This window comes from Paramisgurnus dabryanus, chromosome 4 (genome assembly GCF_030506205.2).
Source record: "Paramisgurnus dabryanus chromosome 4, PD_genome_1.1, whole genome shotgun sequence".
NCBI classification, from domain to species: Eukaryota; Metazoa; Chordata; class Actinopteri; order Cypriniformes; family Cobitidae; genus Paramisgurnus; species Paramisgurnus dabryanus.
Genome location: NC_133340.1, coordinates 42,993,891 through 43,015,984, shown reverse-complemented (window position 1 = coordinate 43,015,984; position 22,094 = coordinate 42,993,891). Strand labels below are relative to the sequence as shown.

The following is a 22,094-nucleotide window of genomic DNA, read 5'->3' as shown; positions in this document are numbered from 1 at the left end:
AGCCTGCTTGCTGCTGTGGCGGCAGCCCCGCCCGGAGTCACTCATTTAGCATGAAGGCTTGATGTTGTCAGTGAGCAGTCACCTGGAGCTATACGACACAAGTTCTTATTTCTATAGAGACAGGAATAAAAAGGACCTCGCTTGGAAGAGTGTCAGTCAGGACATGGGGCAACCTGGTAAGTTGTAAATAGACGTTTCACTTTTGAGTCACGGGAGGTTTATCGACCAGCGCTGTTTATTTTCCCCTATAGTAAGGTGACTAAATACAAACAGCTAACCCCGGATTTCCACCAACTGTGAAGCGGCTGCAGATCAGCTCCGCACTCTGCCGTCCGCAATTACCCACCAGTTCCGTATTTGTTGCAGAGCGGCTGCATGCTGAAGTGACAAGGACCTATGAGGTCTCGCAAATTCATGTGATGATCACACGGTATCTAGTTCTGTCTACGCCCATTATGACGTTAAATTATGACGTTTTGCTGGACCAGCCCAGATCACAACACGAGATCTCGCAAAATCAGGTATGATCACGTGATATAGTCATGGCTCCGCCCTGCGGAGCTTTCCGGCATCCGGCAACAATAGAAGCTCTGCGTATTTGTTCCAGAAAAGTGGAAATAACTGTTCGCAGTCAGTGGAAATACACACATTGACTTGAAGGGAAACCGATTGACTCTGCTGCCGTTCCGCAGTCGGTGGAAATCCGGAGTGACTCTGCAAACAGACAAGCGCATAGCACTTGCCCCTCCCACAAGAAGCGGATTTTGCCTCTGACACGCGTCAAATGCTTGCTTTTTCCACGTGTCTACTTTGCTCGTGACGCGCGAATGCATTCAAATTGTTCAAGCGGCAAACTAGGCATGGTAGACACGGTTGGTGTAAACGCAGCATTAGAGTTAAACATTAGATTTTTACCGTTTTGGAATCCATTCATCTGATCTCCAGGTCTGGCGGTACCACTTTTAGCATAGCTTAGCACAATCCATTGAATCTGATTAGACCATTAGCATTGCCCATTTGCAGGTGCAATAATATTACGAAGTGCCCGAAAATAGTCCCCTGCTATTGAAAGTAACCAAAAGGATTATTTTTGGGCGCTGCGTAATATCATTGCACCTCCTGCAGCCATGTTACGTCAGCAAAGTCCTTGATTATTACGCCAGAATGAGAGTATAGTTCCTAACCATATCGGCCTAGAAAATTGCAACTTTTAATTTTCCGTTTTAAACAGTGGCGAAGCCAGAAATGTTCATGTGGGTGGGCCTTTAAAAAACAGGGTGGGCAAAGCATAGAATGTACATAAACTGGGGGCGTGCACAACAAAGTTTGTATGCCTGTGGCCGGCGTATGTTTTTTTTCCCAATGGAAGCGTGGGGTTTTTCAAAACAGCCAGCAGCTGTCCGTTTTTTTCCGCGCTGTGGTCGAAAAATATTTAACTTTGGGTTAAAAGCTCAGCTCGTCAATGTAAGTTCTCACATGGCCGTCCAATCACGGTGGACGAAGGGCGGGACAAATATCACAACAACCAACCGGCTCACAGCTTAAGTATCACAGCAACCAAAGCCACGGGCTGAAAAAACAGCTGGCAGTCGGCGTCTTCAGCCGCGTTTAAAAGCGTTGGTGTGCACGCTACCTAAGCAAAGTTACCTTGATGCCATGCTGGCAGCACAATGTTTCAATTGGAAAATTATAAAACCACTTACAAATAACCAACCAGCTTGTCTACAGTATATATGGGCAGGTGGGGCTGTGCCTGTTTTATACAGTCTGGGCAGTGCCCCACCAAATTATTAATCCACTTGAAAACACAACTCAATAGAATTAGTAACGGAATTAGTTTTTGCGTTATTTACGTTACGTGAACGTAGTTCCGAACAATGATATGTCATTCCTCGTCAGCAAAATGCATGACGTGAAAGCGTCATAGGCTACGACGGATTCAACAGGTAGTGATTTGATTTTACTAAAGAACTCGTTTGAGAGATTATTTAATGATAAAATGGCCATCAAACAAAATGGCGCAATCCAAATTTCATGTGTTGTCATTTAAGTGTAAATTTTATTCCAACAACAGTATACTCCTGACTATAAACTGTAGTAATGACACCACTATAAACATTACGAAAATGTCTGAACTCACCTTTACATGTCCTACTGTAGTCTGATACAGGGCTTCTGGTTAAAGATGGAGAAAGTCTCGATCATAATAACAAAGTCCATATCTTTGATCATAATATGTCCCTTCGCGCAAAGAAAAGCAGAAATAAATTTCTCAGACGAGCATTTATCATCGATGAGCGTAACGTTATATGTTTTTGTACAATATGTGGTGAAGAACAGTCTTTCAACACAGCATGACGTCATTATCAAAGTAATAAGTGCTTGTTTCGTTTTTTAACGTTTGAAAAGATGTCCTCAGTAATCCAACATTTCCATGAGTGATGTATAGTCTCTGTCTCCAAAATTAAACAGATAACAGCAGATGTCATCGTGGAAAGGCTGTTAAACTTGATGATTTGCGACTCGCGCTATTTTTAAATTCAGTTCAATCGCGCGTAGGCGGAACTAACAATGACTGACGAATCATATTCAACGTTTCATGTTGACAAGCGTGTGCACCAATAGGGTAAAAGAAAACTGCGAAACTGCCTGAACATGCAAACTTGCACTTATATTTTATATTTTAATTATATTTATTGTTGTATTACATATATGAAATTATAGTGTGATAAGACGTCTATTCGTAGTACTATTATTTATTTTTGTTAAATTATTTACACATCTGGAAAATGGCCTTCTGATTGGATGGGCCACAACTCAAACTGGGCGGGCCCAGGCCCGGCCAGGCCCGGCCGTAGCTTCGCCACTGGTTTTAAATAGGAAAAATATTTAAAGTCTTTGGTCATTTTAAGCGTGATGCTAATGGTCTAATCAGATTCAATGGATTATGCTAAACTATGCTAAAAGTGGTTGGGCCAGACCCGGAGATCAGCTGAATGGATTCCAAAAAGGTAAAAATCTAATGTTTCAGTCTAGGGGAGCTGGAAAATTAGCCTATTTTCAAAAAAGCGGAGTGTCCCTATAAGGTTATATTCACATGCTTTTCATAGAAAACAGAATTAACAAAAAAATTACTTGAAAAAAATGAGCTGAGTTTTTTTACAGACTGGGTAATGTAGTATATGAATAATAAAGAATATGAGTTGATATTGTTATGACTACTCGTATTTTATTTAGAAGCTGTTTCTATTAAAAAAAAACGAGATGGCAAATTATACCATCAGTAAATGCATCATGCATAAACAAGATTTCTCCCAACCTCAGTTCTGCTGAAAAATTACCAAACATATGGATGGACCCGTTCATTTACGTGGTCCATTGAATGCACTTTAATTCAAGTCGTCTCTAGTTTTTTCCCCACAGATTATTGGGCTGCCTTCTGTGTTGAATTTTTTCCCATCTGCGCAAGAGCGACGTCAGAAGCGTGCAGCTTAGATGGAACGATGTAGCCAGCGCTCTGTGACCTGAATTAAACTCAATTACACTGAATGATATATTTATTCAAGCCAACAAACTGTATGGATAAAGAATCGAAAAAAACCTTTAATAAATGACTGGCTTGATGTAGTTGTGAGATTTTAGAAAAGAGCAGAAATGTACATTCCCTTATGGTAAAAATAACATTGCAATAGAGTTGGGTGAGGAAAGTGTAGAGACTGTATGTCAAAAGTGAACCATAACTGTAACTGGCATTCAATCCCATGAAAGTTCATACTGATTAGTCACTGCTGAATGAATCAATCTTTAAATTGTATTTCCTAATACTCTCTAAGATGCCAAAACTATTAAACTATTCCAGAGTGAATGGTTATAAAACAGTTTTTCTATCTCAAAGGGTAGAGAGTCATATATAACACGCTTTAAGGCTTAATTTTGTCTTGGCTGAAGTAAATGAAAGAACCAAATCACCAGAGCTGACAGATAATCCACAATGCTTCTGGCGGCCCATTTTGGGTTATTATCATAAAAACAACATTATGAATAAATATAGCTGTTGTATAATAATAATAATATATATGCAAAGATCCATTCTGGCAGAGCAAGCGGTTTATCAAACTTCTGTATATTAGCGGTGTTCTTTGACATCAAATACACCAACATTTATGAACCCTCATGTAAGATGTCTTTTACTAGTGCATTTTGCTACACTTTATTTCTTCAAGCCTCTATAAAGCTTACATTTGCATGAGACAAACGGAGTTCCACTAAATTTCATCCTAATACTCTTCACAGTTTATACTCTGTGATCTATTATATAATGTTATGTTTTTATCAGGTAAACAAAGAGATTTTAACAAGTATATCTACCATGAAATGGATAGCCGTCTTCAGATATATATTTTTTAAATGTTTTCCAACATACAGTGGCAAGAAAAAGTATGTGAACCCCTAGGAATAAACAGGAATTAAAAAGCCATAAAAAGTGATCTGATCCTCATCTAGGTCCCAACAATAGACAAACACAATGTGCATAAGCTGACAACAAACAAATAATTCAAATTTCTTGTGTCTTTTTTGAAAACGCCTATTAAACATTCACAGTGCTGGATGAAAATGTAAGTGAATCCTTGGATTTAATCACTTGTTGAACCTCCTTTGGCAACAATTACTTCAAGTAAGCGCTTTAATCAGACCTGCACATCATTCAGAACAAAAATTTCGTCCATATCCCTTTACAAAACCGCTTCAACTCAGACACATTTGTAGGATGTCTGGTGTGAACAACTCTCTTGAGGTCATGTCACAGGTTAAGGTCTGGGCTTTGACAAGGCCAGTCCAAATGAAACATTTTGTTTTTCTTAAAGTGAAACTTTGTAGTTTTTCAACCTTTATGATATATTTTCAAGACCCTTGTGATGGCCATCGACTTACAATAGATTGAATGGCATGTCTACCATAGCCTGACAGGCTCTGTATCGCTCATACTTTTAAACTTGGGGTTTCGGGAAGTAACCCGAGCACAAAAAGAACTACAAAATTCGACTGCTTTACGGCATACGTCACTTCCTCAAATTCAGACGTGCGAGCGCACTGATTTATTTTCCTGATGTTTTTGTCATGGCTGAAGCAGCAACTAAGAAAAAGAAACTCAAGGTTTTGTCGGAGGAGACCAGAAAGAAAAAAATGGGAGAGTGACAGAATTAAAGGAAGGACGAGGATCAATATTGGGCCAGCGTTCGCTAGCTGGGGTGAACTAAAGGAGGATGAGGGGTTCCTGACTGACGCTGACTTGGCCATCATGCTTTTGGACTAGTAAGTAATGTTATATTGCTCGCATATATAAGTCCTGTCTGGCGCCTGGGTAGTGTGAGTGACTTCCATCATGTGACTGTGGTGCTGTGGTAGTGTCATGGGCGACCCAGGTTTGATTCCCCTTTAAGGCATTTTTTTAATCTAAACTTTAATCAAGCGATCACCGTTAAAACTGGCTTGTAAACGTGAGCTATGCGATCTTTTGGCGTTAAAAAAAAAAGAGTTGTCTTCTTTTCCTTTGCGATAGTGCTGCGCGCTTGTGGCCTCTAGGGGTGCTAGACGTGAAAAATACATGTCTACCACCCCCTAGTGGCCAAAAAGTTCCATGGTGTGCTTTTAAGCCAGACTGTGTTGGATTTACTTCAATGCTTAAGGTCATTGTTCTGCTGACCTTTTCGCGCCATAGTATTTTTCCTGAACAATTCAACTTTTGTTTCATCAGTCCATAAAATATTTTCCCAGTAGCACTGGGGTTTGCCAAGGTGCTCTTTTGCAAACTTCAAGCTCACAACAATGTTTTTCGGAAGAGCAGCAGCTTCCTCCATGGTGTTTTACCATAGACACTGTGCCTGTTCAAAGACTTACGTATGGTAGACTCATGAACAGAGATGTGTGCCAGTTCCAATGATGTCTTCAAGCCTTTTGCTGTTACTCGTGGGTTCTTCTTTATTTCATTGAGTATTTTGCTCTGTGCCTTAAGAGTCATCTTGGCTGTGCACCCACTTCTAGGAAGGTTAGCTACAGTATTAATCCATTTATAGACAATACTGTAGACTGATGATGTCTAAACATTTAGAGATTGTTTTGTATCCCTTTTTAGCCTTATGGAGTGCAACAACTCTTGATCGGATATCTTTAGAGAGGCATGGTTCATAAGAGCTGATGTTTCTTAAGGACAGCAATCTTAAAATATTTGATTGTCTTAAATCAAAGTTGGACTAAACCACACCTTTAAACTTATTTTATTAATTGGACTCCCATTTTTCCAGCTTCTGACACAAATTAGCTTTCATTAAAGTAACTTGTCTATGGGTTCTGGATGTTTTCAAAAAAGACACAAGAAACTAGAATTATTTGTGTGTTGTCAGCTTATGCACATTGTGTTTGTCTATTGTTGTGACCTAGACGAGGATCAGATCACATTATATGGCAAATCCCTGTAGAAAACCAGTTTATTCCTAGAGGTTAACATACTTTTCTTGCCACTGTAAGCCAAAGCATCATCACTGAAATTAATTTCACATTTCTTTCTGAATAACTTAGATTAAATACCAGTGTTTGCTTTTTAATCTAGTGCTCATATTTGAGTTCAAGTAACATGAATGCTAACTCTGTGGTAGCTAAGCAGCAGATCAGAACCATTGCTAGGCAACAGGCAGCCAACATCCTGAAGCTTTCGGCAGGATGACTCTGAAGTAGATACGGTGAAACGCATCATTCCACAGCAGACAAACATTTGTTTGCATTAGCCTCCGCTGACTTTTTGTGCTTTTAAAGGTTTAATTGTCAAAGCGTTTAGAGATGTATGTATTTGAGAGATACTATAAAAAAGAACAAACACCTAGTGCAGGGTTCCCCAAATCTTACCCTAGAGGGCCAGAGCACTACAGAGTTTAGCTCCAACCCTGATCAAACACACCTGAGCAAGTTAATCAAGGTCTTCATGATCACTAGAAAATCACAGGTGCGTAAGTTTGATAGGGTTGGACCTAAACTCTGTAGTGCTCCGGCCCTCCAGGGTAAAATTTGGGGAACCCTGACTTATTGATTTAGAAACAATACTGATCTGCCTTACGGATCAGCATTCACTTGGGGTGAAAGCGTTAACACTTAACAGAAGGCTTGTCCGAGGCGTGGCCAACAGCCAATCACAGTGGCCGCAACACATGCTCCGGTCTTGCATAAATGTAATTGGCTGGCTTGCACTAAGTTATTTGCATAAGGTGATCTTATTGGCTGACACACGTATTGGTGCTTGAAAAGTTAGGAAATGTTCAACATCTGCCGCAAGCAATGTCAGTGACGCGACGTTGACGGATCCACAATTCAGTTCGGCAACGCATGATGTCACTTATTTAAAGTAAATAAGAATCGTTAACGCTTTCGCCCAGTGTGATTTAAATGTTACAAGACTACTTTTTCGGTCAATGGGGTGGTACCCCAAGGTTCCGTTTTGTACATTAACAAGATATAGTTCAATTATCTGTACACCTAACATTTGACTGGTACAAATTAGGTCCTTAAAGGTGAAGAGAAGGTACAGTTTTGTACTTTTTTGTGGTTTTTGTAATGATTTATAACATTACATATTTTTTACCCATAGTCGATTGACACCGCATTGTAGTTTAAGCATCAGGGGCGAAGAAATGTACCGTTTACATTAATGCATCTGGCAGACATTTACGCATTTGGCAGTGCACTACAAAGTAGTTTTTAATCAGTATGTGTGTCCCTTGAGGTTCGAACGCTTGACCTTTTTGGGTTGCTAACGCAATGCTCTACCAATTGAGCTACAGCAAAACTAATGCTGGACGAGTGCTCATTCTCTCCAGCATTGATCGGTGTAAATAAATCATCACGATAAGCAAAGAGCCCCATTGCTAGGAAAGGTTTTTAAGCAGAATAAACTGTAGAAGCTTTATTGGACAACATGAGACTTTCACACAGTGAGGAACACAGACAACCAAAAATCTTGAAATGAAAAAGAAAAACCCACATTTTATTGCACTTAAGTTATAAGAAAATAAAAATTCTAAATGAATCAAACAAATACACAATCCCTTTAAGGTTTCTTTTTTCTGTCTGTTATGCCAGGCAGTTTACATCAACTGAAAAAATAAAACAGCGCCAACATCTGATTTCTCAAACCAGATTATAAATTAAACAGGAAAACAAAACAGGAGAAAGAACAAGATTGTTTTATCTTTTAATATACAGTGTTAAACCACTTTCACAGTTCAGCTTGAGTTTGTGGGACTTGGAGGATGAGACGAATTGTTTGGCTACGGATGCGGTTACGTCCTGTATATCGATGAAGCTGTTTTACCATTCCAAAAAAAACCAATAGAGCATCACCAATGGCGAGCTCTAGCACTTAAAACCTAATCGGATGTCTGTTTCTGTACACTAAGAACATCCTTAATCTGCACGAACTTGACAATGTTCTTTACATCTGTAACTTTACAACGGTTCCAACAATCTCGTTAACTAATTAAAAACAAGAACGGTATTCGGTTTTTTTGTCCAAGCATACATTTCCACACAGAGCGGACCGACCGAGCTTTGTCCCAAAGGAATGTGCGAACACTTTGCTCAAACACACACCCGCACGCACACCCCTTCAAACACACGCGCAAAATAGTTTCTACTTGTCCACCGTTTCGTCTAGCAGTCAAACCCGTCTCTTCGCAAGACAATCTCTCTCTCTCCTCTACGCCTCGTAGAGGCACATTTGGCTCAAGTTTCAGTGGCAAAAAAAAGAAGCTGTTATGTCAATATCTTGCTTTTGTTGGTATGTTCGTTCGGGTCGTTTTTACAAGTTCAAACTCTACAAGTAATTTTTTTTTAGAATTTAGTCTGGGACTAAAACGTCACAGCCAGTTAAAGTTCCACCATATTATCCATGTGTCTAGCAGCATAAAATCCAGTTTGGCCACTGGGATGGACAGTACTGGGATTAGGTGGGGGGACATATTCCCAGGAGTTGATGGGAAAAACAATTCCCACTTGCCACAGAGCACCAGCACTGAAGAACTAGCGAGACCAGACTGGTTGAAAAACGTAAAGCAGGTCGACTCGGGATCCAGAGAGGCACTGCTTATGGAGTACTGAACAACAACAGAGAAAACAATTACAAACCCCAAAACACGTGAAACAGCAGAGTGGGTTTAGCTTAATACTGAGACCTGTTGTATGTAACAGTCGACAGAAGTGAAAAGAAAAAAAAAAACGCTGAACTTGATAAGCACAAAACTGTAATTCACAGCTGTTGATGTGATAACCAAAAGGCGAAGTTGTGGGGAACTAAGCAAAACAACAAAACCCCCCAAAATAAAAGAAAATACATAAGAAAAGCATGAGGAGGAAAGACGTATTTGGCGTATGCTGAGGTTGATGACAAAATTGGCTTCCTTTGACTTTCTCTAAATCACCCCACAGTACAAAGCTTTTGAATTCTTAAAATTTCTGTACTTGTATACACTACTATTCACTCCATGTCCATGTTGATGCAATAGGATCTCATGTATACAGTGTTGACTTGCTTTGATAAAAAAAACATGTTTGTACATATGGGTGTGAATTTCAGTCAGGCTTGAGTGAACAAGTCTCTGTGCAATGTTGCCTTGAGCGGTAGAAAACGTGAGAATCCAAGAAGTAGGTCTTCCTTCTCATTAGTTTCCTCCCTTTTCCCAAAATGCTGCGTTGCTTGAGCGTCCGCCCCCCCACCCCCTTCGGAAGGTGAACAGAACTGTGGCGGCAGTCGTCGGGAGTGAGCCGAGATCATGGCACGACAGGGAGAGAATGTTGTTGGCGGCAACTTATCAAGGAGGTGGAGATGCCATGAACAAACGGTCCTGGCCTGGAGCTCAGGTGAAGAGGCCCAGGGCAGGTTGCTTCTCCCCCCTCCCAGTTTCCAAACAAGTCCCCTAAGTTCAACCCCGCCGCTTGGCTCACTTCATGTCCACATCGAAGTCCAGCACCAGAAGCTTGGTTTCCTCCGTGCCGTTGCGGCTGCCCACCGCGCAGACGAGTTTGGTGTTGGAGGCGCGGATCCGCCAGACCACCCCTCCGCTGCCCCCGCTCTCCAGCGTTACCAGGTTACGGATGAACTCGCCCGTCCGTAGGTCCCACAGCTTCACCGTACCGTCGTCGGAGCTGGTGATGACAAAATTCTTGTTGAATTGCAGGCACGTTACTGCGCTCTGGTGCTTGTGGGGACCTGGGGGATAAGAAAAGAGAAATAAAAGTTAGACTGTGACATTCTAGATGAAGCAGCTTATCTTGAGCCACAAAACGGTGAAAGAACCGATAGACCGCAACGGGAAATCGAACTTGCTGTGGCAGTGAGAGCGAGGAGAGGAGGTGTAACTATGGTTACGGGAATACTGTGGCATTAATGGCTTTGATTCTGTGCCCTCGAGGTATTGAATTCTAAAAGGCCTAAGCAAGAAATATCTGAAAAGTGGCAAAAGATGCGAAGAAGAGATGACTGCATTGATTACTGCAGAGGACGACAAAGGGGTGGGGTCCTCTAATACACGATGTGCGTTATACAAACACCACAAGCAACAAATGGCATTCTTAAATATCTACAAAGGGATGCGCTGAAGTTCATGAATGAATGAAACTAAAAATATCCATTTCAAAAGGCATCAATTCATTCATGAATACCCATTAGCGGTGCTTGAAAGTCAACTGTCTGAATGTAAATGAGATGGCCCTTCTCTATTGATGTGCACACACAATAGTCCTTTATCTTTAATGAGTAACTCTCTGTTTATGAGCACTCGCACTTCAAAGCTCATCCTCCATTTGGATCATCTAGTCTGGGGTCAAATGTGTGTTTTTGCACATTATGTCAAACAAGAGGCATAAATGAAAACAGGAAATGCTCAATGACCTCATTAAATGACCTACAAACTGAAAAATGGCCCATCCCCTTTAATCTCACCCTCTGGGCTTCACTAACAAGACCCCCACCCCCTTTTGCATCTGAGCTCCTCATATATATCCTTGATATCTTTAATACTGACGGAGTAAGGTAAGATCGAAATTTGTGAAAATCTTTTTTAATTTGCATTCTTTTTAATTAACCATTCCTATAATTAAGTACCTTGCAGTGTCTGTAGGCACTGGCCGGTCTTGATGTCCCAGATCTTGACCGTGGAGTCTGCATTTCCAGAGACCAGGATGTTATCTTTAAGCTCCATCCCGCTGGTGAGAGACTGATGCCCTGTGAGCGTGTGAATGCAGTTTCCCGTCTCTACATCCCATACCCGAATCGATGTGTCCAACGAACCGCTCACTACGTGGATGCCGTCAAACTATAGAAAGAACGGATAAGAAACGCCACTGATCAGTAATGAATCAAGAATATATTATGTAATGAAGTGAATCTGGCTAAAAACCCAGTATAGCCATTTGGCTTATTCTCTGCCTACGGTAAAAGCCAAGAACAATTCAATAAAAGATGGATGAAAGAGATTTGATTTATTTTACAAAGATGAGGGACAAACTTAATTTCAGATACGCTCTGTACCTCTATATTATAAAATGCACTCTATTTGATTCTACATTTCTATTTAATGAAAAACTCTAGACTAAATGAACAAATGAGGTCAAACGTTGGATATCACGGTTATAAACTCTCATGAAACGTCGTACGTGCTAACTTTGAACATCTCTCAAGCCCTAATGATTAAATAATGCAGTTTTAGATAATGCGGCTTGAGTAAACTACACAGTGGGATTCATTATAAATGCTTTTGTTTTGGAAAAATATTTATTTAATCTATTTGCATCTTTAGGCAATTAAGTGACAGCTGGTCTTGTCTTAAAACTGCTTAAAAACCAGCAATGGCACGACACTTCATATTAAAAAGCAGGTGCATTATTTTATCTTTACTTTCAACTTAAACTGTCCTTACAGTCGATGTCAAATGAATTAATTGGAGCATGAGTTGGAAAATATGGGTTTACCTGTAGGGAGTAGACTCTATTGGTGTGACCCTGGAGTGTGTGCAAGCAGGTCTCGGTTTCAGGGTCCCAAACTTTCACCATAAAGTCATAGGCCCCACTGACAACCCTGCGGCCGTCATACTGCACGCAGCGCACGGCCGCCACGTGACCCATGAGAACGTGCAAACACTGACCCGTCTCAATGTCCCAAACCCGAAGTGTGGCGTCCCTAGAACCACTCACAACCCTGAGAGAGATAGGAAAAACAAAAACTTAATATGGTACGAGTAAAAAAACTAGTTCTCTTAAACATAGTAATTTGATTTTCAACTTATACTGACAGAATTAGTATGTGGCAGTCTATCGCTTTTACCTTTAAAAGTTGTGTTTTCTTTTAGTTTAACATAAATCAAAGGAAAGAGTAAGGCATTGTTTCGCCTACAAAATCAGACCCTTGGGGACTTTTGTGGAAAATTAAACAAACATTAAACACGGCTGGTGAAACGAAAAGAAACGAAACAAAACTGCTGTTCTTGTCATTGAATGAAGCCTGAAAGCCTGAGGTCACGGCACAAATAAGCAATCATGCGCAACACAAAAGGAAAATATGCACACAAATTGGCCCTCAAGTTTCTGAAAACACTAACAATATTGTTAGGCGAGTATTTGTATTGTTTCACAATAAACCTCAAAAAGGCGAAACCCCTAGGACTGTGCTGCCTATATAACATATACTCTATGGACAGCTCCTCCTGGTTTATATATTAATATTTAAAGCTGAATTCAGATGGGAAATGGTGTAGCGTATTGTACATTTCTATTGAATGGAAAATTGATTTAAGAAGTACTATATTAACATATCTGTGGCTCAACTGTTTTTACTACAAAATCCAGATATCCATACCTAGCACCACGCCATTAAAGGGACACTTATAATCAAGGACTTTGCTGTCGTAACATGGCTGCAGGAGGCACAATGATATTACGCAGCAGCCGAAAATAGTCCCATTAATAACTTTCAATAGCACTGTTGAAAGTGGGGACTATTTTCGGGTACTGCATAAATATCATTGCGCTTCCTGCAGCCATGTTACGACAGCAAAGTCCTTGATTGTTACGACAGAATGAAAGTATAGTTCCTAGCCATATCTGCCTAGAAAATCACAACTTTTAATTTTCTGTCGATCTTAGTACACAATGTAACTACAGAAGAGTCAAGTTTTAAATAGAAAAAATATCAAAACTCTTTGGTTATTTTTTAGCGTGATGCTAATGGTCTAATTAGATTCAATGGATTGTGCTAAACTATGCTAAAAGTGGGAGCGCCAGACCTGGAGATCTTCTGAATGGATTCCAAAACAATAAAAATCAAATGTTTAACTCTAGGGGAGCTGGAAAATAACAACATTTTTACAAAAGTGGAGTGTCCCTTTAATGTACAAAAAAAAGCCAACATGCATTTATTAACACGAAATGGCTCATGCTAACCAACATTTGCTTCTCAACAACTGTATGTGAGGCTTCGATTGAAGTGGTAGCTTACCTTTTCTCATGCAAGTGCATACAGCGCACTGTTGAGGTATGACCGTACAGCGTGTGAATACATTCTCCCGTCTCTGCGTTCCAGACCTTCAGCGTTCGGTCTGTAGAGCCGCTGATGATGATGTTATCTCTCATCTGAGAGGACCAGACGCCACCCGTGTGGCCCACTAACGTCCGCAAACACTGTTGTAAAAAAAAAGAGCGAGCGAGATTTAGAACTATAAATGTGGGAAATAAAACAAGAATGAGAATACATATACCAAACGCCAGGTCTTTAAACAGGAACACTGAAAGAACAGCCAACAAAAAGCTTTTACACAATGACCTAGCACAAAAAATAAAACGTTTGATCCATTACTATAACCTTTAACTAAGGCATAACTTAAGCCTATAAAAAACAAATGCATGGCTTTACAGCCTATAGGAAGCAGCGGTAATGGAAAAGAAATCACTTCATTTCTGATGATGTATAAGATATCGATTGCGTGATGGAAGAAATCCCTTGCACTAATCCAAGAGGATAAGGGCCATTTGCTCTAAATCTAATTAAACTGAATTCAATTTAATTTCAGAGGCAAATATGAAATCAAAGGTGCCTTTGGCCATTTCATTGTGTTATGATCCAAGCGGATAGCAGAAGCCGTAACCTCTGAACCATAGCCGATAAACGCATGGGTGATAAACCCCAGTAGATGCGAAAAAGAAAGATCTCGAGACCTTGTAATTCATAACGCAGCTGCTCCCGTCTCTATCACGATCAACCGAAACGCATCATTAATCTTTAGAAGTGGTGGCCAACCTTCAATACAACTGAGTGCTGTCGAGCGTTTCAATGCGCATTTGCTTTGTGTCATCGCTGTATTGAGGGACAGATGGAACAAAAGAGGAACTAATGAGGAAACCAGTCCAATTAACAATCATTTCAAACCAGTACTGTGTACTGGGGTAAATTGGACGATGAAACCTACGAGTTAAAAGTGCTCTTCATAGACGACTTGGGAATAGTGAAGGATCTCTGACAGATGCGTTTAAAGCATATTTCTTATGATCCTGTGATCAAAAAGCTACACCAGTCACATTTGTAGTATCCATACATGCCAATGAGAATAGGGAGGGGTTAAATCATGCATAATTCAGCAAGAAGCACATTCATATTCATGAGGTGTTCAGTTCCATAATGAGTATGTTAGGAATTGGAATTCTGAGGTGGTTTAAATAACGGCACCATGTTCTCGGGTGATTACAGCCTACTCAGACTGTGTCTTGAAGACGACCTATGAAACCAAGTGGCTTAGGTGTCTGTTTATCTGCCAGTTGAATAACCATAAAAGATCAAGTCTGCGGCACCCACGGGGCATGAAGCTTAACATTTCCTTTGAGCGGATGGTAGGAAACATTTGAAGCCAAGGATCGGGGTTTAAATCCATTTGAAGGACCCTCTGCAAATTCCGTTCAGTTTGCAGTCCACATCTAATCTTAAGGAGGAAGATACAATGCAGATGGTGGCTAGGGTGATGACGTGCCAATGCTTATGAGCCGTTCCATCATGCTCAAACATATAAAGACGAAGCAGGCCATCTTCAGTTCTGCTTCTCTGTAAGGTGATCTTTAAACGTTCATGTAAGTAGTACACATTTGAGTCTCAGAAGATCTCAGATGGTGAGCAGAATGTCGGAAACAGCTGTTTTCGTTCCCGACCTTTCGAAATTCATACAAAAAAGGTCTCTACCATCTGTCGTTGAAGCTTTTCATTAACAAACCACATACTACAATGGTTGGTGGGAATTGCATTTCGGCGAACATCTGTCTGTTCAGCACAGGGAGACTAGAAAAGAAGCTGGAGATCTGAAACAAACTTGAGATCTGCGATCAAGTAAAACGAGAATATGAGATAAACAAAATAAATTAGTGTGCTGTGTCATAGGAATGACTTTAAAATATTTCTTGTGTTCATTAACACAATAATTTATAGAGAAAACTCCAAGTTCAGATGAATGTAGGGTACACAGCCAAAAATGCTCTTTGTGTGGGGGGGGAAGTCCACTAGAATAGTCTTTTAATTTAATATCAATGGATTAAAAATATATAAATATATGTAAGGATATTGTGTAACTATGGACCTGAAATAACCGAACAGTACAACACCACAAATTATCTAGAAGGAACAGGCATTGAGCCAATTTGTATCCTACTCAGAAAACTAGGCCTTACGGCTAGGTAGGTAAACAGAAAAGTGTAAACACTCACTAAATAAATAAAAAATTAGCAAAGGCCGTTACCGCCCTATTATAGTTCAAAGCTTTCTGGGAAATATGGGCCATTTACTGTAGGTCATCAATGTTAAACAAAGAGTATATATACCTTGATGCATATAAACAGTACAGAACTAATGACCTAACAATAAAACGTATTTACATGTCTTTGGGAGGTGGTGAGGGGTCTGGGTTAAGTCTGCTATGCTGCAAACAAGCAGCGATTGGGTGTATTTATAATAATCCTAGACCAGTTTTAATTTATGACCGTGTTTGTGAAATCAGATTTTAATTTCAATTAAAGTTTGACCTTACTCCTTGATTTTTATCTTTGTCAGGGTCTTACTTAGACAATATTAAAGATATCAAAGTTATATTTTCACAGAATGTTCTTAACATTATATAGGATGATTTTATGTAGAAAAATGTAAATAACTTTAGCTGGGTTTTCACAGACTCGGTCACATTTTTTTCATTTTCCATAACAAACAATGTTTGACGTGTGCTAGATCAGCATACAGTATGAAGGTAATCTCCAGCTGGGCGTGTTTGTTTTTCAGATGCGGGAGTGGGTGGAAGGTTTAGGCAGTAGTGCTGCAGTCTGCATGCTAAGAAGTTGGTGGTCAGCCAAAGGTGCAGTCTGAGTCATGGCTAAAGAAAGGGAGGGGGGAGAGAGAGATGCAGGCAATGAATAAAGCAGTGAATATTGGGGGGGAGAGCGTGAAAGAGGTATTGGCTTTAGAGTGATTCTAAAAACGGTAAGATGTGACAACAAACAGAAGAATGAAGAGAGAGAGAGAGTGTGTGTGTGTGTGTGTGTGTGTGTGTGTGTGTGTGTGTGACCTCCACTTTAACCTCTGGCACACTTTCCATCACACAGGGGTCTCCACAAAAGGTGACCTTTAGCGGTACAGTTGCTTCTGTAATATTGCTCACAGGCATAATAATAAGAATTGCAACCATTTCAATTTTCCTATAATGCATTCTTGTCCATCTATAAAAGTGTTTGCACATAAATCAACTCTGCTTGTGTTAAATCTTTTGACACATGCTTCAAAATTAATGAAGTCTTCATTACTTTAAGTTAATGCGCTGTTAAACATTTTTAACCGTCCCCCTCAGATGCTAAAACAAAACAGTGCGTTTCTGCGCCACAAAGTGCATGAATTATTAATGAGGCAAGCACTGAGGGACTTTATAATTGTTTGTCTGGTGCTAGACATCTCGCTGTAACATTCAAGCAACTGGATTGCTTTACGTTGCATACCCAGGTTAACACAATTCGAAGTAGAAGCCACAAAACAAAGTTAACCCTTTGCGAAAAGACGAGTGGATGTGCATATGGACATGTTCGTGTAGCTCGCAAAGCAACTCAAAGGTCAGCGCTTGAGTCCCATGGAAGGCGTTGATAAAAATGTATAGCCTGTTACGTTGATTTGGATAAAAGAATGTGTTTATAAATGAGCAAATGAAACAAATGTGTAGCATTGTTAAGTGTGGTAAACAGTATAAAAAGCCTTTATTTTCATACTTTTCAGTTTTCCACATAACCACAACCCCGCTCATTCCCATACAGGTGAACGCGTGAGTCATGGGTAAATCCTGTCAACCCATCTCAGAAAAGCCAGATTAGATTTTAGTCGCATGGCTAGTCAGGACAAAAATAGAGAGATCCTAGTGTCACTATATTTGGAAATTCCACAAGCATTTCATAGCTGGAAGATGACAGCATTACACGTACTGCCACCCGGCAGAAAACCTCCTTTCCTTTAGTGTGCTAGTGATTTTCTGTGAAGTTTGAGGACGAATCCCTTATGAGAACCGGACGGGTCTGACAGCTCTCAGCGAGACGGAAAAGCAAAGCGAGCGACCGTATACAGAAAGTGCTACACATAATCCAAGAGGTGGTGATATCTCTAAAACGCCTTGTTTATTTACCCAATATCCTGATATGTGGTTAAGTCGGTCATGATATGGATGGAGTTGAAATGAAACTGGAAAATAAGGATTGATTTTAATCCAAATCAACTTTTCGTTTATGTTTCTGCCACATTGCATCCCCCATCAGATGCTTGTTATAGTGCTGTACACATCCTCAAGTGTGGCAGACATTCAAATGAGCAGGATGCTGTGTAACAGCCTAATCTCCCCTTAAAATCACTTTCACATTACACACAGTATGACGCCCATTCATTTACTAAGGAGGGGGGCCAGTAATGGCATCATCATTCCCCAGTCTGGGTGAATACGGTCTGTAAACAACTCTCAGATCTTCGCCATATCATACTATTTTCATATCAGATGTTGCTCGGAATCATTATTAAATCCAGACCACAATTATCAAGTTATCGGCACTCAGGAATAACCAAGACTTCATATCTCAAGATGTGGGTTGATATGGGTTGTTTAAAAAACCAACCAATCAGTGGCCAGAATGTTTTTTCCCCCACACACAACAAACACCAAGGCTGTACATGACTCACATGAAAAAAGAACAAACCCAATAAAACATCTAAACGTTATCGGTTATGGCTGAAGCTATAAACCAGGTCTCAGTGAAAAGCAACTTGCACCAACACAAAGAAACCTGCTGCCTCCAACAGATGGACTGCAGCCATAACGGAAAAAAACAAAACAAAAGCAACTTTCTTTTTTACATTTACATTTACATTACAGGATGTAAATGTAATCCATAACCTATAATTCATGAGAAATGCAGTTCACCAGTAATGACTGAAAACAGTAAAGGGTGTAATGAGAACCAAGCGCTTGTGTAGAAAGGAATTCCAGCTATTTTTTCATGATGACATTCTTCTGTGGCCTTTATCTTGAAACAATTCCAGAGCAAAGCAGAAAGAAAGAATGGAGCGAAACTCGAACAATGAGACCTATAGCCGGCACTCAAAAAGAAAGCATGCACTTTCATTCCTCAGCCAAAATGAAGGTCAAGCTAAAAAAAAAAACAGTTTGCTCGAATGTGTGTGTGTGGCTATGGGGTTGTAATGTAAAAATTCGGAACCTATGACCCACAGGAGCCTATTTGTCTAGATATCTTATCGATTTCAACCAGCAACCGTTTTGGTCTCAGAGGGCGAGTATGTGCCTGCGAGCAGCTTCCACGACCTCCGGGGATTTACAGCACTTAAATTGTGAACTGAAGTGTGGCAGGAGGATAAAGAAAACAGATTCAAGGATAGAACGAGTAAAAAGAGAGCAAAACATGGATCCGGAGGAGAGGCACATCCGTGGATGGTGAGAGACATACACGGCGAAAATAACTTTGGAGGCTGTGACCATGACAACTGGACCAGTGATCAAAAGTGGCTCTGTGGTGCAGAAAATTAAAATCTTTATGTTACCAAATGTTTAAAAAGACACGACAACGTGTCAAGACTGCATATGGTGTGTTATTAATGTGCTTGGAGAGTATATAAGTCACAGATGGCTGAATCGAAAAAGTAAGGAAGTAAAGAACGGAAAAAAGTACAGAGGACACTAAATAATCCCATTGTCTCATTCCTCTCTGTTTCGCTTTTCCTGACAGGCGCTTCAAAGAACACGGCATTTCCTGTTTAATTGGCCACAGTCAGAGCTGAGGGACTTTCGGAAGAATTTCGTCAGACTTAAGATTACTCACCCAGCTCAACCTTTATATATTTCAAAGGTGTTGAATTATTAGTGCTTATTACGCTGCTCTCTGGAATACTTGATTCTTATTGGTCAACTGCGGTTAAATTTTTTGTGTAATGAATGCTAAACTGCTTATTGGCTTGTTGTCCCTGGCAACCAGTCGCCCACATTGCGCTACTTTCATGTCTCTCTTAGCACTCCGTGCTGTTTCCTCACATAATCCATTAATTAAAACTATTAGTTGTTATATTTGCCAAGCAGTTGTGTAAGGACGATGCTAATGTACAGTTAGCCAGTCATTGCACAATTACCCTTTCTATTGGGATCTCAGACTCTCAAGAGTTATTTTCTTAATAAAGGCCATCTGTATGCATAACAACTATGTTTACATGGTAAAATAGTTTGCACACTCTGATTGGACCAGAGAGACAACATAAACAGATCCTTTTTTTCCTTTTCAAAAAGAACTTGGATATATTTCTGGTTAACTGATCCAAGCTCTACAAGCATTTCAAGCTGGTGCATCTTTTCATAAGCTCTTCAAAAACTAATGCACGATGGGAACAAAATGGCAGTCTGCCATATATGCGGCGATGACCCTAAACATGGCGCATCTGCCATCTGCTACGACGATGCCTCGGAGTCGGATCAGACGGCATGTTGCTCCTGCAACGAATCACGTCTCTGCTGTGATTGGCAGTCGTCCTATCAATGCACAGTAAATCTGATTATAAGACCTCAAAGGCTGATAACCTTGGGAATGATCTGCGGTCTTCCTCTATGATGAGCACAGTAGTATAAGTCACATTGAGGGTGGAAGAGAAAAAATATGTTATAGGAGACTCTACACTAAGAACAAGAAATTTCATCAGATCCTGGATTAAAATGGACGGTCAGGAGCAGTATGATGATTGAAACCATTTTACAACTGCCATAAACCTTCAGCACAAGGACCATGTCACAGCATCAGCCTACGCAATGAATTCTTAAAGGGAAAGGGCATTGTAAAGAATGGATTGAGAGAGATGCCTGAGGTTTTTGCAGCTAGTGTTCAGTGATTATCCCTGCGGTCAGATATACATGACTGTTGTCGTGTTCTCTTGTGAATAAGTTATGAAGATAGTCATGTGCAGGTTTTCCGGGTGAATAGAGATGGCAGTAAGTGCTTCTGCACGGCCACTGGGAGGTGTACAATGATGTTCGATGAAAACACACCTCCCAAGAGAGAAAGTGTGAGAAGATGGAGATTATAAAAAGCAGCAGAAGACTGTTTCACCATTCCATACCCTTTGCCTATCAGGAAAACTGGATTCTGAATGGTTAAAATTGTCAAATTTTGTATAATGACTTCTAGAATATACATTTTTGTCCCCAACAATGTTGCCTCCAATATGTACAGTAGGCACTCTTTTTCTTCACAATAGTATTTAAACATGAATCAATATATTGTCAATTAACTTATTCTGTAATGTTCCTGTAATAAGACATTATTAAGTATTTATATTTACTTATAAATATAAGTATATAATATAAATTATACATAAATATACAAATGTATATACACATCTAAACATTTCTTAAATATATACATGCATGTGTGTGCATATATCTATGCAAAGTTATTATACACAGTTCACACACATAGGATATAAACAAAAACTTTTATTCTGTTATAGATTAATCGCGATTAATCGTTGTGCATCCCTAATTTCAAAGCATTTAAAAAGCAAGTAAAGCCATTAAATACTTTGAGCATCTAAATAAAAGTTGTAGTTTAGGATCTACATCAGCACAGGACAATTATATGTGATTTAAAGGTGCAGTGTGTAAATTTTAACAGCATCTAGTGGTGAGGTTGCGAATTGCAACCAACAGCTCAGTCCACTGCCCACCCCTCGCTGTTGAAACGCATAGAGAAGCTACAGTAGCTGCTCCCGGAAAAACATGTCATCAACGGAGACAACTTGTTAAAAAAGTTTGTCCTTTAAGGGCTTCTGTAGAAACAAAGCGGCACAAAATGGCGACTTCCACATAAGGGGACCCTCAATGTATGTAGATAAAAACGCCTCATTCTTAGGTAATAAAAACATAACGGTTCATTATAAAAAGGTCTTTATACACCCCTGATAATATAGTTTTGTATATAATTTTGCATTTCTGTCAAGAGATCCTTTTAAAAATGACACACTGCACCTTTAAGAACACTCTCATACAGACAATGTCAGAAATAAAAGACACTCACCTTGCCCGTGACCGCAGACCACACTTTGAGTGTGTTGTCATCAGAGCCGCTCACTATGCGGTTTCCACAGAACTGCAGGCAGGTGATGACATGGTCATCATGGCCTTTCAACACCTACAAATAGAGGAAAAACCACAGGAGAGAAAGAAAATTTTTAATATTTGATGCACAGCTCTAGTCGGGGTGTGTGAGAATGACGCAAAACTGCTGATGTGGCAAATGACACAGCAGCTTTTGAGAAGTACGCCAGTGAGACGAGCAGGAACCCAGGTGCATGGTCACCATGGTAACAAACCAACCGGTTTATCATAGAAAACAGCTTCTTTTACAGAGGAAACAGTGAACATGCATTTATTTAATGTTTTTGGTTGTCACCTCACATCTATAGTACAGAGAAACAGGGAATTATTTGGCAAAAAAGGGTGCGTTGTCGTGCA

The 22,094-nt window shown here is 40.1% G+C and overlaps 1 protein-coding gene across 4 annotated transcripts in view; it reads right to left on the bottom strand.

The window, feature by feature from the left end:
* Positions 1–7,919: 7,919 nt before the first annotated feature.
* fbxw7 (F-box and WD repeat domain containing 7) overlaps positions 7,920–22,094 on the bottom strand; it is a 183,194-nt gene continuing 169,019 nt past the window's right edge. For all 4 annotated transcript variants that reach the window (XM_065254688.1, XM_065254689.2, XM_065254690.1 and 1 more), the window contains 5 exons: positions 21,658–21,771; positions 13,535–13,716; positions 12,013–12,238; positions 11,147–11,357; positions 7,920–10,252 (listed from right to left, as the gene is read on the bottom strand). In XM_065254688.1, the coding sequence (XP_065110760.1) occupies positions 9,984–10,252; positions 11,147–11,357; positions 12,013–12,238; positions 13,535–13,716; positions 21,658–21,771 (1,002 nt within the window). In that variant the 3' untranslated portion in view covers positions 7,920–9,983. The remainder of the gene's footprint in view (positions 10,253–11,146; positions 11,358–12,012; positions 12,239–13,534; positions 13,717–21,657; positions 21,772–22,094) is intronic.